The 17,665-nt window shown below is 44.1% G+C and overlaps 1 protein-coding gene across 5 annotated transcripts in view; it reads right to left on the reverse strand.

Annotated features, from left to right (window-relative positions):
- ITPRID1 (ITPR interacting domain containing 1) overlaps window positions 1-17,665 on the reverse strand; it is a 360,448-nt gene that overhangs the window by 15,231 nt on the left and 327,552 nt on the right. For all 5 annotated transcript variants that reach the window (XM_069730308.1, XM_069730306.1, XM_069730305.1 and 2 more), the window contains one exon: window positions 767-843. In XM_069730308.1, the coding sequence (XP_069586409.1) occupies window positions 767-843 (77 nt within the window). The remainder of the gene's footprint in view (window positions 1-766; window positions 844-17,665) is intronic.

Here is a 17,665-nt window from a genome sequence, read left to right on the forward strand (position 1 = left end):
TTGATCCATACACACATACATTTAAAAACAGATCTGTGTGCCAGCTTCCATGAGACTCAAAGCTTGTCCTATTCTTTGGAAGAAACTGGCATTTTTTTTAATTGTACAAAAATCTCTTTTTTGTTTTGCAGATCAGGCTCGGCCTTTAAAGTTTGAGGATCCGTAGAAAACATACAATATGGAAGACATACGTCTTTCTTCAAAGTTCTATCTGTGTTTCGTCCTTTTTTAACTGCCCAACTTTTATGAAAAATTGGATAAAAAAAAGTTCAGATAGTTTGCCTCCTTAATTTTTTGTAAATGGATGCAACACATAGCCAAAATTTATGTAAAAATAGATATGGATGTGTGAATGCAGCCTTGGTGGCACAACTGGATTGTAAAGCAGCTCGTTATATTTGCTATGAAGAGATATGGGTGTTTTACTGGGGAGAAGGTGAACTTTCATGATCTCAGTCTTCGAGGCTTAGCTGACAACCACCACAAAGAGTGATTCCTGCTCTGGAGTACTCAATGTGATCAACAATTATAAGGTCGTCTATCTTTTTGAATGGGAACCATACTATGGCAAATCTATGGCTATTGGCAGCCTGCCCAGGGGGTAACAGCAGATTATCGGGGTTAACAATGGCCTGCAGCAATCATCTGATGGCTAGCTGGTTTGCAATCAAAATATGACTATGCCCTTAAAAGTTATGAAAGAAGTTTGGGCAAGAAGACAATCTTTAGGCTTTGCAAATACCAAACCCGATTTTCATGAATGTACCTGTAAAGGTAAAGGCTCTGGAGGTTCTTCTTGAAATCCACTACTGTCAGATTGGCAGCTGTTTGCTCTAGTCATTACTATAAAACATAAGGCAAACATTGTATTTTTACAAGAGTAATATAGAAAGATAGCTGTGTGAATGAGTAGATAACTGGGCAAAAAGTGCATTATTTTCAATATGAAAGAATATTAAAAGAAAAGTAAACTTGAATTATGTGATCATAGAGATCATTAGATTAGTCATTAGATTTTTATTGCATATGATTGAACTTTGTATAGCTAGCAACTGATAAGCTATTTCTGTGATGCTACACAATGTCCACTTGGTGACAGTACAATACCACATTTTTTTTATTTCTACTATAAAGTACATCTACTCATACAGTACTCTGTGCGGCTATACTTACTGCTATACATTAGCAATGATACAATTATATATGACTTTTACATTACGCATAGGTTTGCTTTAGACCGTCTCCTTTTGCATATTAATTATTATGGGGTCTGTCAGGGTTTCATTATTTGTGTCTGATTTTAGAATAGAAGATTATGCAGAACTTGTTTTAATCATTTTAAATGGGGCATATGTGCATCAGTATATAATATAATGGATCCATTTTTCTACATTTATTCTATTTGTCTGATCCTAAAAATTGAATATCAAAATGCAGTGTGAATGCACTTTTAGGCCTCATTTAGATGTCCAATAACATATGTGTTCATGCCGTGGTTTTCAATGCATAGACAGATTTTAGTATTTAGATGTCCACATTTTTTTTTGCAGACAGTGTGTTCACAAAAACACACAAAAAAAAAATTATGGAGACTTGTCCAGTTGTAATCAAAATTATCCATCACTGTGGAGTCTTTGTGATGTCCATATTTAACATTGTAAAGTATAAGAAACTTTTTTTTAGGCATATGAGAAAATCACTAATGAAACATTGTTTGTGAAAACTGACACACTGATAAAGGAATGGTGCATGACTATGGACAAAATAAAATCCCTGAAGTCTGAACGAGGCCTTGCATGAAAGCTTTCAGGAAAATCCTTATCCAAGAAGTATCATCTGTCCTTGCGGAGAGTGACATAATAAGCATGTCAAGGTGAGGAGACTTAAAGCCCCAATGCTCCTCTGGGAAATATGCAAATTGTCTCTTCAGAGAGGAAGAGGACTGGAACTCTAGTGCCACCTATTGGAAGTAGCAATCCTAACAGTCAATGTTGACCCTTTAATGAGCCTTGTCACATGACTTAGGATAATAGCCAAACCAGAATCTCAATTTGCAGACACTGTGTTTCGGGGTACTGCCCCTCGTCAGTGGAGATCTTGTTTGGCTGATTGAGAGGCGTCTGACCGGGATCCAAGAAGTATCATTTCTCCTACTTCTAACAGGAAAATCCTTACAATGTTATCATTTGAAGCCTATATTATCCCAAATGGGAAATCTAAATCATGGTTGACTATAGCGGATTCAAATATAGCCCCAGTGAACTGCCTTAGCTGCTGTATGGCAACACAACATATTAAGATTAACCCCTTCATGACCTTGGGATTTTTCATTTTTCCGTGTTCGTTTTTCACTCCCCTCCTTCCCAGAGCCATAACTTTTTTATTTTTCCGTGAATTTGGCCATGTGAGGGCTTATTTTTTGCGGGACGAGTTGTACTTTTGAACGACATCATTGGTTTTAGCATGTCGTGTACTAGAAAACGGGAAAAAAATTCCAAGTACGGTGAAATTGCAAAAAAAGTGCAATCCCACACTTGTTTTTTGTTTGGCTTTTTTGCTAGGTTCACTAAATGCTAAAACTGACTTGACATTATGATTCTCCAGGTCAGTACGAGTTCATAGACACCTAACATGACTAGGTTATTTTTTATCTAAGTAGTGAAAAAAAATTCCAAACTTTGCTAAAAAAAAAAAAAAAAATTGCGCCATTTTCCGATACTCGTAGCGTCTCTATTTTTCGTGATCTGGGGTCAGTTGAGGGCTTATTTTTTGCGTGCCGAGATGACATTTTTAATGATAGCATTTTGGTGCAGATATGTTCTTTTGATCGCCCATTATTGCATTTTAATGCAATGTCGCGGCGACCTAAAACGTAATTCTGGCGTTTCAAATTTTTTTCTCGCTACGTCGTTTAGCGATCAGGTTAATGCCTTTTTTAAATTGATAGATCAGGCGATTCTGAGAGCGGCGATACCAAATATGTGTAGATTTGATTTTTTTATTGATTTATTTTGATTGGGGCGAAAGGGGGGTGGGTGATTTAAACTTTTATTTTTTTTTATTTTTTTCACATTTTTTTTTACTTTTTTTTAACTTTTGCCATGCTTCAATAGCCTCCATGGGAGGCTAGAAGCAGGCACAACGCGATCGGCTCTGCTACATAGCAGCGATCTGCTGATCGCTGCTATCAGTGGCGTAGGAAGGGGGTGCGGGGGGGGGGGCGGTCCGCCCCGGGCGGCACAATGCTGGGGGCGGCCGGCGCTGCAGGAGAAGATAAAAAAAAAAAAAAAAAAGACGCCCCTTTAAATCTTCGGGCGGCGCCGTCCGCCGCCACGACCAGGGCCAGCTCCCCCCACCCCCGGGTCCCGCCCCCGCCCCCCGCTCTATACTCACCTCTCCTGGTTCCTGCGGCGCCGGCAGCTGCAGCGTCCTCTGACTCTGCGACGTCTCAGAGCAGAGGGCGCGATGACGTCACTACTGTGCGCGCCGCTCTGCCTCTCTGTCCTGAGCGTCGCAGAGCCGGAGAGACGCTGACTGCACCGGACCTGCGCTGGGAACGGGAAAGGTGAGGATTTTACTTTTTTTTTTTTTTCTTTATGTCTGGGGCTGGGGCAATGCTGGACACACTGGGGCAATACTGGAGACCATGGGGCAGATTGCTGGACACACTGGGGCAGTACTGGAGACCATGGGGCAGAATGCTGGACACACTGGGGCAATACAGGAGACCATGGGGCAGATTGCTGGACACACTGGGGCAATACAGGAGACTATGGGGCAGATTGCTGGACACACTGGGGCAATACAGGAGACCATGGGGCAGATTGCTGGACACACTGGGGCAATACAGGAGACCATGGGGCAGATTGCTGGACACACTGGGGCAATACAGGAGACTATGGAGCAGATTGCTGGTCACACTGGGGCAATACTGGAGACCCTGGGGCAGATTGCTGGACACACTGGGGCAATACTGGAGACCCTGGGGCAGATTTCTGGACATACTGGGGCAATACTGGAGACCATGGGGCAGATTGCTGGACACACCGGGGCAATACTGGAGACCATGGGGCAGAATGCTGGACACACTGGGGCAATACAGGAGACCATGGGGCAGATTGCTGGACACACTGGGGCAATACTGGAGACCCTGGGGCAGATTGCTGGACACACTGGGGCAATACTGGAGACCCTGGGGCAGATTTCTGGACACATTGAGGCAATGCTGGAGACCCTGGGGCAGACTTCTGGACACACTGGGGCAATGCTGGACACTGGGGCAGATTGCTGGACACACTGGGGGTAATATACTGGACACACTGGGGCAATGCTGGACACTGGGGGTAATATGCTGGACACACTGGGGCAGACTGCTGGACACACTGGGGAAAGGCTGGACACTGGGGCAGATTGCTGGACACACTGAGGGCAGATTGCTGGACACACTGGGGGTAATATGCTGGACATACTGGGGCAGATTGCTGGACACACTGGGGGTAATATGCTGGACACACTGGGGCAGATTGCTGGACAACATGGGGGTAATATGCTGGACACACTGGGGCAGATTGCTGGACAACATGGGGGTAATATGCTGGACACACTGGGGGCAGGACTTGAGGCATGGGCAGAATGTAGATACGGGGCATGATTGGAGACACGGGGCAGGATTGGATCATGGGGCAGGACGGATACGATGGAGGCTGGTGGGGCAGGATGGGGAGATCATATGGGGTAGAATGGATACTCATGAGGGCAGGATACGACAACATATGGCTGGAGCCAGGAATGAGATAAACGGGGCCAGGGTGGGGAATATTATTACCATAGGGGATAATTAAGGGATATTATTACTGCAGTGATGTATTTATTTTATTTTTTGAGTATACTGTTTTAAATGGGGGGGCGGTCCTGTTACTGTGCAGAGTGACACTATATCACCTTTTTTTCTTCATGTGGTGTAATGTAGAAGTTGTGAAAAATTAAGTAATGTGTTCTGCAAGCGGAGCTCGAGATAACTGTGTTATTTCCTGCAGAAACGAGTCCTGGCTGGAAGGAATGATGGCGGTCTGTGCTGGATGAAAGATGAAGGACTTCACCTAGAGACGTCACTGGTGAGTCAGTGTTACCTATACACTGACACTATACACTGTATACTATATAGAGGTCCTGTGTATAATGTCACCAGTGATCTCTGTATTACCTCTACACAGACACTGCATACTAAGTACAGATCTCCTGTGAATACTGGCACTTATGGTGATAGTATTGTGGGTTTTTTTTTATTACTGATCAGTATTGTAGTATTCAGTCACTATGTGGTGGTAATATGTGGTCTGGAAATGGTGCGGTGGTATTTGTCCCTTGTATGTAGTATTATTCGGTCACTATGTGGCCTGGTCATGGTGTGGTGGTATTAAGTCACAGGTGTGGCATGTGGGGGTGACACCATTAGGCCCAGTTTAAGTTCTACAAAACAGGAAAACCATTATTGGTAACCTTTGTGTGTATTGAGCTGGGGGGGGGGGGATGGGGGGGGGTGATGGGGGGGGCGCCAAACTCGGGATCAGCCCCGGGCGGCAAAAGCTCTAGCTACGCCTCTGGCTGCTATGTAGCAGAAATGGAGGTGTGCTGTGAGCGCCGACCACAGGGTGGCGCTCACAGCCACCGGTCATCAGTAACCATAGAGGTCTCAAGGACCTCTATGGTTACAATGGAGACGCATAGCCGACCCCCGATCATGTGACGGGGGTCGGCGATGACGTCATTTCCGGCCGCCCGGCCGTATGCGGTAGTTAAATGCCGCTGTCTGCGATTGACAGCGGCATTTAACTAGTTAATAGGTGCAGGCAGATCGCGATTCTGCCCGCACCTATTCCGGGCACATGTCAGCTGTTCAAAACAGCTGACATGTCCCGGCTTTGATGCGGGCTCACCGCGGAGCTCTGCATCAAAGCAGGGGATCTGACCTCGGACGTACTATCCCGTCCGAGGTCAGATAGGGGTTAATAAGGTCAATATATGTTAAAGGGGATGTTACTTGGATAGCACCTATATTCCCCATACTCCATCTCCCATACTGGTACCGTTCCAGTGATATTTGGGCCAGGTCCCCCTTGTTTGTGTGACATTTTTGTGAAAGTGAGCTCTGCCACCAATGAGCAGTTGCTAATGGACTGTAGTTTTCCCACCTTTAGGCCTCGTGCAGACGACCATTTAAATCGCATGAATGCTCTCCGTGGTTTTGACGGATATCGATCAAAACCCATGTCATTATATGGAGCAGTGCACATATCCAAATTTTTTCTTTTGAGCAAGGAAAAAAATTGCAAAATGCTTGATTTGCTTCCGTGAATTAATTTGCCCATTCAAGTCTATGGTTCCGTGAAAAAAAAAATTATCATTCAATGTCATCCAAGTGTGCTCAGATTTTTTTTTCACGGACTGACATAATGGAGAAGGTGAAGAAACTTTTTTTTTTCTCTCCCCCTCAGAGAATATCGGATTCCACTCTGGTGACACTCTGGTCAAACTCTGATCAGAGTCCAATTAGCATAATCCATTCGAGAATGGAGAGAAGACAGCCATGGAACCTTAGCCTTACAGATGTCCAAAGTTTGTATATTAGGTATATACTCACCCTCGGACGTGCCCTGCTTCTTTCCGGCAGCCTTCCTTCCTAAAAATCAGCGCTTGAAGGACCTTCGGTGACGTCGCGGCTTGTGATTGGTCGCGCGAGCGGTCACATGGGCAGTCGCGCGACCAATCACAAGCCGCAACGTCATCTAAGGCCCTTCACGCGCTGATTCTAAGGAAGGAAGGCTGCCGGTTAGTACCAGGGCGCGTCAGAGTGTGAGTATAACAATATTTTTTATTTTAATTCTTTATTTTACACTTAAATATGGATTCCGATACCGATTTCCGATATTGCAAACATATCGGAACTCGGTATCGGAATTCCGATACCAGATTCAGAAGATCGCCGACCTCATGGCCGACCCCAGACAGGGGTCGGGTCGGGTTTCATGAAACCCGACTTTGCCAAAAGTCGGCGACTTCTGAAAATGGCCGACCCGTTTCGCTCAACCCTAATAGACACCTCTCCATTGGTAACCCTTGGGCTTGATATCAGCAAACATTACACAGCTAGCATCAACCCCCAAACCAATCCCCCGATTGGCACAGCACCAGAGAAAATGGGAAGATATTAGGCTGGAAAGGGGCAAATATTCATGGTGTTTCCCAGCCTATTAATATCAGCTCGCAGCTGCCTGCTTAGACTTAGCTGATTATTAAAAATAGGGGGGACCCTAAAAAAATGTCTTGGGTTCCCTCCTTTTTAACCCCTTTACCCCCAAGGGTGGTTGCACGTTAATGACCAGGCCAATTTTTACAATTCTGACCAGTGTTATAACTCTGGAAAGCTTCAACGGATCCTGCTGATTATGACATTGTTTGCTTGTGACATATTGTACTTCATGATAGTGGTAAAATTTCTTTGATACTACCTGCATTTATTTGTGAAAAAAACGGAAATTTGGCGAAAATTTTGAAAATTTTGCAATTTTCCAACTTTGAATTTTTATGCAATTAAATCACAGAGATATGTCACACAAAATACTTACCGTAATAAGTAACATTTCCCACATGACTACTTTACATCAGCACAATTTTGGAACCAAAATTTTTTTTTGTTAGGGAGTTATAAGGGTTAAAAGTTGACCAGCAATTTCTCATTTTTACAACACCATTTTTTTTAAGGGACCACATCTCATTTGAAGTCATTTTTAGGGGTCTATATGATAGAAAATAGCCAAGTGTGACACCATTCTAAAATCTGCACCCCTCAAGGTGCTCAAAACCACATTCAAGAAGTTTATTAACCCTTCAGGTGTTTCACAGAAATTTTTGGAATGTTTAAATAAAAATTAACATTTAACTTTTTTTCACAAAAAATTTACTTCAGCTCCACCAATTTGTTTTATTTTACCAAAGGTAACAGGATAAAATGGACCCCAAACTTTATTGTACAATTTGTCCTGAGCACGCCGATACCCCATATGTGGGGGTAAACCACTGTTTGGGCGCATGACAGAGCTCGGAAGTGAAGGAGCACCATTTGACTTTTCAATGAAAAATTGACTGGAATTGAGATGGGACGCCATGTTGCGTTTGGAGAGCCACTGATGTGTCTAAACATTGAAACCCCCCACAATTGACACCATTTTGGAAAGTATACCCCCTATGGAACTTATCTAGATGTATGGTGAGCACTTTGACCTATTAAGTTTTTCACAGAAGTTTATAATGCAGTGCCGTAAAAATAAAAAATATTTTTTCACAAAAAATATCTTTTCACCCCCAATTTTAAATTTTCCCAATGGTAAGAGAAGAAACTGGACCCCAAAGTTTGTTGTACAATTTGTCCTGAGTACGCTGATACCCCAAATGTGGGGGTAAACCACTGTTTGGGCACATGGGAGAGCTCGGAAGGGAAGGAGCGCCGTTTGACTTTTCAATGCAAAATTGACAGGAATTGAGATGGGACACCATGTTGCGTTTGTAGAGCCACTGATGTGCCTAAATATTGAAACTCAAACCCCCCACAAGTGACACCATTTTGGAATGTAGACCCCCTTATGAACTTATCTAGATGTGTGGTGAGCACTTTGACCCACCTAGTGCTTCACAGAAGTTTATAATGCAGAGCTGTAAAAATAAAAAAATAAAAATTTCCCACAAAAATTATTATTTAGCCCCCAGTTTTGTATTTTTCCAAGGGTAACAGTTGAAATTGGACCCTAATAGTTGTTATGCAATTTGTCCTGAGTACGCTGATACCCGAAATGTGGGGGGGAACCACTGATTGAGCGCATGGCAGAGCTCGGAAGGGAAGGAGCATCATTTGGAATGCAGACTTGGATGGATTGGTCTGCAGGCGTCACATTGCGTTTGCAGAGCCTCTAATGTATCTAAACAGAAGAAACCCCAACAAGTGACCCCATATTGGAAACTAGACCCCCAAAGGAACTTATCTAGATGTGTTGTGAGAACTTTGAACCCCCAAGTGTTTCACTACAGTTTATAACGCAGAGCCGTGAAAATAAAATAAAAAATTTTCCCACAAAAATTATTTTTTAGCCCCCAGTTTTGTATTTTCCCAAGGGTAACAGGAGAAATTGGACCCCAAAAGTTGTTGTCCAATTTGTCCTGAGTACGCTGATACCCCATATGTGGGAGGAACCACCATTTGGGCGCATGGGAGGGCTCGGAAGGGAAGGAGCGCCATTTGGAATGCAGACTTAAATGCAGACTTAGATGGAATGGTCTTCAGGCGTCACATTGCGTTTGCAGAGCCCCTAAAGTAGCTAAACAGTAGAAACCCCCCACTAGTGACCCCATATTGGAAACTAGACCCCAAGGAACTTATCTAGATGTGTTGTGAGAACTTTGAACCCCCAAGTCTTTCACTACAGTTTATAAAGCAGAGCCGTGAAAATAAAAAAAAAATTTTCCCACAAAAATTATTTTTTAGCCCCCAGTTTTGTATTTTCCCAAGGGTAACAGGAGAAATTGGTCCCCAAAAGTTGTTGTCCAAATTGTCCTGAGTACGCTGATACCCCATATGTTGCGGTAAACCCCTATTTGGGCACACGGGAGAGCTCGGAAGGGAAGGAGTACTGTTTTACTTTTTCAACGCAGAATTGGCTCGAATTGAGATCGGACGCCATGTCGCGTTTGGAGGCCCCTGATGTGCCTAAACAGTGGAAACTCCCCAATTATAACTGAAACCCTAATCCAAACACACCCCTAACCCTAATCCCAACGGTAACCCTAACCACACCTCTAACCCTGACACACCCCTAACCCTAATCCGAACCCTATTCCCAACCGTAAATGTAGCCCCAACCCTAAGCCTAACTTTAGCTCCAACCCTAACCCTAATTTTAGCCCCAACCCTAACTGTAGCCTTAACCCTAGCCCCAACCCTAGCCCTAACCCTAGCCCTAACCCTAACCCTAGCCCTAACCCTAGCCCTAACCATAACCCTAGCCATAACACTATCCCTAGCCCTAACCCTAACCCTAGCCCTAACCCTAGCCCTAACCCATATGGGAAAATGGAAAAAAATATATTTTTTAAATTTTTTAATTTTTCCCTAACAAAGGGGGTGATGAAGGGGGGTTTGATTTACTTTTATGGTGGGTTTTTTAGCGGATTTTTATGATTGGCAGCCATCACACACTGAAAGACGCTTTTTATTGAAAAAAATATTTTTTGCGTTACTACATTTTGAGAGCTATAATTTTTCCATACTTGGGTCCACAGAGTCATGTGAGGTCTTGTTTTTTGTGGGACGAGTTGACGTATTTATTGGTAACATTTTCGGGCATGTGACATTTTTTCATTGCTTTTTATTCCGATTTTTGTGAGGCAGAATGACCAAAAACCAGCTATTCATGAATTTCTTTTGGGGGAGGCGTTTATACCATTCCGCGTTTGGTAAAATGAATAAAGCAGTTTTATTCTTCGGGTCAGTACGATTACAGTGTTACCTCATTTATATTTTTTTATGTTTTGGCGCTTTTATACGATAAAAACTATTTTATAGAAAAAATAATAATTTTTGCATCGCTATATTCTGAGGACTATAACTTTTTTATTTTTTCTCTGATGATGCTGTATTGCAGCTCATTTTTTGTGGGACAAGATGACGTTTTCAGCGGTACCATGGTTATTTATATCAGTCTTTTTGATCGCGTGTTATTCCACTTTATGTTTGGCGGTATGAGAATAAAGCGTTGTTTTTTGCCTCTTTTTTTTACGGTGTTCACTGAAGGGGTTAACTTGTGATATAGTTTTATAGGTGGGGTCGTTACGGACACGGCGATACTAAATATGTTTACTTTTATTGTTTTTTTTTATTTAGATAAAGAAATGTATTTATAGGAAGAATATTTTTTTTTTTTTGGAATTTCTTTTAAATTTTTTTTTACACATGTGAATATTTTTTTTTTACACTATAACATTGCCCCAGGGGGGGGCATCATGTTATAGTGTAAGATCGCTGATCTGACACTTTGCTGTGCACTGTGTCAGATCAGCGATCTGACTTGCACTTCTCCTGGCTTCGCGGCGCCTGCTCTGAGCAGGCGCAGTGAAGCCACCTCCCTGCAGGACCCGGATGCCGCGGCCATCTTGGACCCAGGCCTGCTGCAGGGAGGATGAGGTAAGAGACCCTCGCAGCAACGCGATCACATTGCGTTGCTTCAGGGGTCTCAGGGAAGCCCGCAGGGAGCCCCCTCCCTCTGCGATGCTTCCCTATACCGCCGTCACACTGCGATCATGTTTGATCGCAGTGTGCCAGGGGTTAATGTGCCGGGGGCGGTCCGTGACCACTCCTGGCACACAGTGCCGGATGTCAGTTGTGATAGTCAGCTGACACCCGGCCGCGATCGGCCGCGCTCCCCCGTGAGCGCGGCTGATCGCGTTTGATGTACTATCCCATCGGTGGGCATACGGGCCCACCCCACCTCGACGGGATAGTACGTCACATGTCAGAAAGGGGTTAATAACCAATAAAGATTAAGCAGACAGCTGAAATATTGGCCCCTTCCCAGACTGAGATCAGCTAACAGCTGTGTGCTTTCCCTTAGCTGGTTATTAGAAATAAGGGGAACCCCGCGTCATTTTTTTAATTTATTTCTTTTTTGCTAAATACAAGTACAGAAAACTGCACACAAAGCACTGATTATATATCTCACTGACATATTTCTATCTATTAGAGATAAGCAAACCCGTGATGTCCAGCTGCCGATACAGCTGACCTTGTGATAAAAGGCAGAAGGGCCCACTGCTGGCACCAAGCCCCCCTGCTTGCTCAGGGGCCCCATAGCGGCAGAGCAGGGAGATAGATTTTCCCTGCTCTTCCACAGAATGTAACTATATCGGCTCCCTGCGCGGGCCAATACAGTTACAATAGCGTAGCTCTGGTTGGTCCCCCTCAGAGCACGGGGCCCTGGTTAACCGCCCCTTCTGCCCCCCGGTAGCTATGCTACTGGTGAGGGCAGAACAAGTAGAGGTGGTTTAAGATTGGTTGGCTGAGAGTACCTTCAGTTTCTTCACTTTATCTTCCACCTGGAAGCGCATAAGTTTTCCACATCACCTCCTTGCAAATCAGGCAAGTAGCCTGAGGCCCAAGTCATCTAGAAGTTGCTTCTGCTTTTTAATGACTCCGCCGTCTGTGGTTCCAATAGCCATGCACCTGGCCCTGCCCCACAATTGGAAGAGATTCACTGCACTGATGCCCAACCACTTGATCTGTTGAAGGATAAGTACATGGGAGGGGTAGTGAAACCCATCAGTGGACTACCACAGCACATCACTGATGATGAAACACAGGTTCCAACTGCTGCAGCTTTTTGCTGTGTGTAAGCCAGCAAGGAAGGCAGGGGTGAGGACTGGGTGGAACATCATGAGGAGCATTATTATTATTACTACTGTTAATATTAATAATTTTTTTAGAGCAACATTGATTCCATAGTGCTGTACATGAGGAGAGGTTAGATACAAAACCCAAATAGAAATAACAATGAACAAACTAATAGTGACAGACAGGTACATAGGGGAGGGGACCCTACACCTGCAGGTTTACATTGTGCAGGATAATGGGGAAGGAGACAGAAGGTTCGGAGGTTGCAGCAGCTGGTGTTGGTGAAGGGGCAGCGGGGTCATTGCAGGCTGTAAGCTGTTCTGAAGACATGGGTTTCCATGTTCCACATCAAAGTTCCGAACATAGGGTATAATCGGATGTGTTGAGCTACAGAATTCTACAGGATGGGGGATACTTGGAAGAAGTCTTTCAGGCGATTGTATGAGAAATGTATGGTTGTAGAGGAGAGAAGGAGGTCTTCAGAGAACCAGACATTACATAATGGGCAATATTGGGAAATTTGGGCAGAGATATATGGGGAAGACAGATTATGGACGGTTTTGTATGTCAGTGTTAGTAGCTTGAAGTGGATACGTTGTAGAGTTGGGAGACAATGAAGGGATTTAGCAGACGGTAAAGGCGGAGGAGTAGCAAGGACAGAAATGGATTAGTAAGGCAGCATAGTTACAAACAGACTGGATAGGTGTAATGATGTGATGGGGATGATGAGGTCTTAAGCTCCACATGGAGTCAAGGTTATCCAAGTGATGTGAACAGTTTGGAGGAAGAGGTGGTTGTCACGCTGCCCCTCCTGCACAGCAAACAAGGGAGCAGGGTGCAAAAGCACCGAGGCCACACCCTAGCCATTAGGTTGACTACTACTATGCACCGTGACCAGCCCCTAGCCTTTTCTCTGTCCATGTTGCCTCCTCCTCCTATTTCTCATCTGCCACCTTCTTCTCATCCGATCACAAATTGCAACTTCTGACTTCTTGCTCCACAAGTGATATCTGAAGTACCCATAAGGTGGACCTCCGCCTTTCATATGCTGCAGAGATTGTGCAAGCAGCAGCACATGATTGTGAGTCGCTCTGCGGGACAACATCACTTCAAAACCTATGCGTAGGCCTCCATGTGGAACGTGTGTGCTGTGTTGAACTGCTTTGAGTACTCCATGAAGATGGCCAGTACTGATGATGCCATCATCAGTGTTACTATAGTGTTCCTATTTCTAGCCTTCCTTGAAAAAAAAACCTCTTCAGTCGACGATGGATGAGGTGGTGGCACAGGAGAAAGAGGAGGAAGATTAGTTCAAAACTATATTGGGAAGACAGATTATGACCAGCTTTGCAGGTTAGTGTTAGTAGCTTACAGTGGACACTTTGTTTAATTGGTAGACAATGAAGGGATTTGCAGTGGGATGAGGAGTAGTGAGAACAAAAGTGGATTAGTAGGGCAGCAGAGTTAAGAACAGACTTAAGAAGTATGATAATGTTATGGGGGATAATGAGGTCCTAGACCCCACATGGATTCAAGGCCATTCAAGTGACATGGGCAGTCTGATTGAAGAACAGGACCTTCACTCATGTGACTGGTTTCTGTTGGTTTGATTGGCTTTGAGATCCTTTTTACTTTCTATTGGATCTAGGGCAATTAAGCATTGACAAAGACCGCAGCACGGTCGAAACGCGTTGCTTGACGCACTAGGGTTATGGTGTTGTCTGAGGAGCATTTTTGCATTTTGCTACTTGTATTTTAAACATTTTTCCATTAAAATGTATTTATTTTATCAAAATTGAGCTGGAACATTGTACTTTTTTCACTCTTCATGTTTCATCAGGATCAAGTTCCGTGCTCTATATAGGAACAGTGAGCTGGCTTTTTTCTTTTTTCTATTTAAAGCGGGGATGTGACAGCAACACCACCAGCAATGTCACCGAGTATCTCCACACTATCCCATTAAAGCGTTCAGTTGTACATACCCCAAACACTGGTTCCCATATTCTACATGTGGCCTCACAAGTGATTTCTAAAGGGCTAACATTATGTTGGGCTCATGGGATCCATAGCATGTGGTTCATAGCTGCCATTATTTTCCAGATGGGCAATCCCTGCCATACACAAACATTTTGCTGACAAAATCAGGTGTGCATTGCGCAACACCATCAGTGTAAAGGTCCACATAACCACAGATATATGGACCAGTAAGAATGGGCAGGGACATTTTATCTCTATAATTGTCCACTGGGTAACTGTTGTAGTGGTTGGGCATGAGGCAAAAAGCGTTTTGATGTTCTACCACCACAGAGGATTGCTGGATGTGTTTTAGATGTTTCTCTGTCCATGTTGCCTTCTAATATTCTGCTTCCTCCGCCTTCTCACCTGGTCAGCGTAACACCTGCAACATCAACTTCAGCTCAGCCATGGGTAAACTACAGCAGGCTGTTCTGAAACTCATCTATTTGTGGGAAAAATCCCACACCGCGCAGGGGTTGTGCATGGGGATCAAAGAACAAACAGATGTGTGGTTGGTGCCAATGAACCTCAAGCCCGGCCTGGTGGTATGCAATAATGGGTGAAATCTAGTTGCAGCTCTGGGCTTAGCTGGTTTGAGGCACATCCCTTGCCTGGCGCATGTGCTGAATTTGTTTGTCCAGAGCTTCCTGAATAATGACACAAAAATTACCCAGAGTTGCTACATCAGCATTCTGACCCTAATGCTGTTTGCCTGTCTGCACTGCTGTTTCACTTCTGCATTCTCACTCACTGCCACATATGCAATGTACTCACAAATTGGAACACCACCTTGCACATACAGGAAAAATTAGGAAGCAGCAGACTATACTGTAGTTTGAACTGCAGCACGTACAAGTAAATGACTCTGGGGAACAAAGCCTCTTCACGACCAGCATGTGTTCCTCCATACGGGATGTGTGTGCCATGTTGCGCTGCTTCGAGTACTCCACGAACACGGTCAGCATTGATTACATCATCATCAGCATTACTATCTCCTTCTATGCCTCCTAGAAAAACAAAGCTTCAGGCGATGATGGATGAGGTAGTGGTACTGGAGGAAGAGGAGGAGGAACAGGGACCATTCACACCATTATCAGGCCAGGCATCCCCAAATGTTATAAATGATGGGTTCCTGTACCAACAGCGGCCAGATGCACAAATGTCCAGCCAGGGGACTGTTTTGGGGGATAAGGAGGAGGAGTAAGATGAGGAACAACTGTGTTCACATCAGGGTGGCACTCAAAGCAGCTCACAGGCATCACTGGATTATGGTTGGGGATAATACCGAGGATGCAGATGATATAGAGGATCCAAATAATACACCTCCCACTGAGGACAGCTTGTCGCTGCCTCTGGGCAGCCTGGCACACAGGAAACCATATATGCTGCTGTGCCTGCGTAATGACTGCCGAATTGCCCAGATTGTTCCTGGTGCTAGTTAGTGATAAGCAAGCACAAAAATGCTTGGGTGCTCATTTCTCGGATCGAGCAAATTGGAATACTCAGGTACTCGGGCAGAACAACGAGCCCAATGTAAGTCTATGGGAGACCAGAGTATTTTTATCGTGATCCCCCCGGGCGTCCTTTTAAGGTCTGAAAATTATGGAAACACTGCTCAAATGACACGGGAACATCATGGCAAATGTCCCTGGAAGCATTTCTGACTCCTAGGTAACAGCTGTAAACAATGTTGTCAGAGTTTCACACCATTTTTACAGGTGTATCAAAAAACATACAAAAACAAAACCAAAATTGATTTTGCTGGGAAATATGTTAAGCTACATTCTTTCCAAGGTAATGATTTGTATATAAGGGAAAATAATTAACCCCAGACCAAAATATTTCTCCATCTCCACCACTTGGGCTATGTTCACATGCAACATTTTTGATGCGCTTTTCAACTTTAACATTGCTTTCAACCAATACAAATGCATTCACTGGGAAATATGATTGTAACATTTAACAACCCTTGCTGGCCATGTGGTGTGTGACACATAAGCAAACACATCTTGTTTCATTTATGAAGGATGGACTCTTAAAGTCACAAAGCCTATTTTTAGAGGGGCATCAGAAAGCATTAATATTCTTAAAGGGCCATTATTAAAAGTGGGTCTCCTATGCTGTTATTGCCTATGCAGTGAGCAACTGGGCTGCCATAAATTACGACACACCCCAATACCCCTTTCACGAGAGGTACAGGAGGGCCTCCTGAAAAAATATTTCATTGGCTGCAAGGCCTGCCCTGCTACCAAGTCATATGCACCCAAATAAGTCTTTGAACCCAGGTACTGGATGGCCACAGGAAAACCCACTTCACATTATTCATTTTGTACTCCCATAAAGTTTTCTTATGCATTGACTGCAAGGCTTGCCCTGCTACCAAGTCATATGCACCCCAAGAAGCCTTTGAACACAGGTACTGGATGGCCACAGGAAAACCCACTTCACATTCTTCAGTTGGTCCTGCCATGAGTAATGAGTCACGAGTCACGAGTCAGACTGCCTAGTGCAGATTTTTCTTTTGTATGCACTATAATTTCTTTTGAAAAAGAAAAAGAAAAGGAAAACCCATTCCTGTTGAGCCGGACTCCAATTTTTTCTATTTTTATTGAATGCAAGGGCCGCCTTGACCCAAATTTGCACGCACTCCAATCCCCCCTTGGAAGAAACATGGAGGAGGGCCTTATAAAAAACTGTCTCATTACAAAGGAGCAGGTCTCCTAGACTCATAATGCCCATACACTAAGTGTATGGGCTGACAAACATTTTCTCCTGGGGGGTACACATCAACATACTGTGTAAATAGTTGTGTTATGGGCATCATAAACACCCTTGAAAAAAAAATAGAGTGGCTGTAGCAGCATGGAACAAGTTAACCCTGGTGATCAAGTGGTGATGGATAATGAAGTGGAGGAAGGCCTCATTAAAAAATAAGCCCAATTTAAAGGAGCGGGTCTCCTAGACTTGGAATGTCCATACACTAAGTGTATGGGCTGACAAACATTTCCCCATGGGGGGTTAATTTAAAAAAAAAAAAATTGTTTACGGGCATCATAAACACCCTTGCAAAAAACTAGAGTGGCTGTAGCAGCACGGAACACGTTAACTCTAGTGACGGTGGATGATGAGATGTGGAGGAATGCCTCATTAAAAGAGATAGATTTGGGGGGGCGTGTCCGGATGCCGAGCTGAGCAGACGTGTGGTGAGGGAGCTCC

The sequence above is a fragment of the Ranitomeya imitator genome, chromosome 6 (assembly GCF_032444005.1).
Source record: "Ranitomeya imitator isolate aRanImi1 chromosome 6, aRanImi1.pri, whole genome shotgun sequence".
In the NCBI taxonomy this organism is placed as follows: domain Eukaryota; kingdom Metazoa; phylum Chordata; class Amphibia; order Anura; family Dendrobatidae; genus Ranitomeya; species Ranitomeya imitator.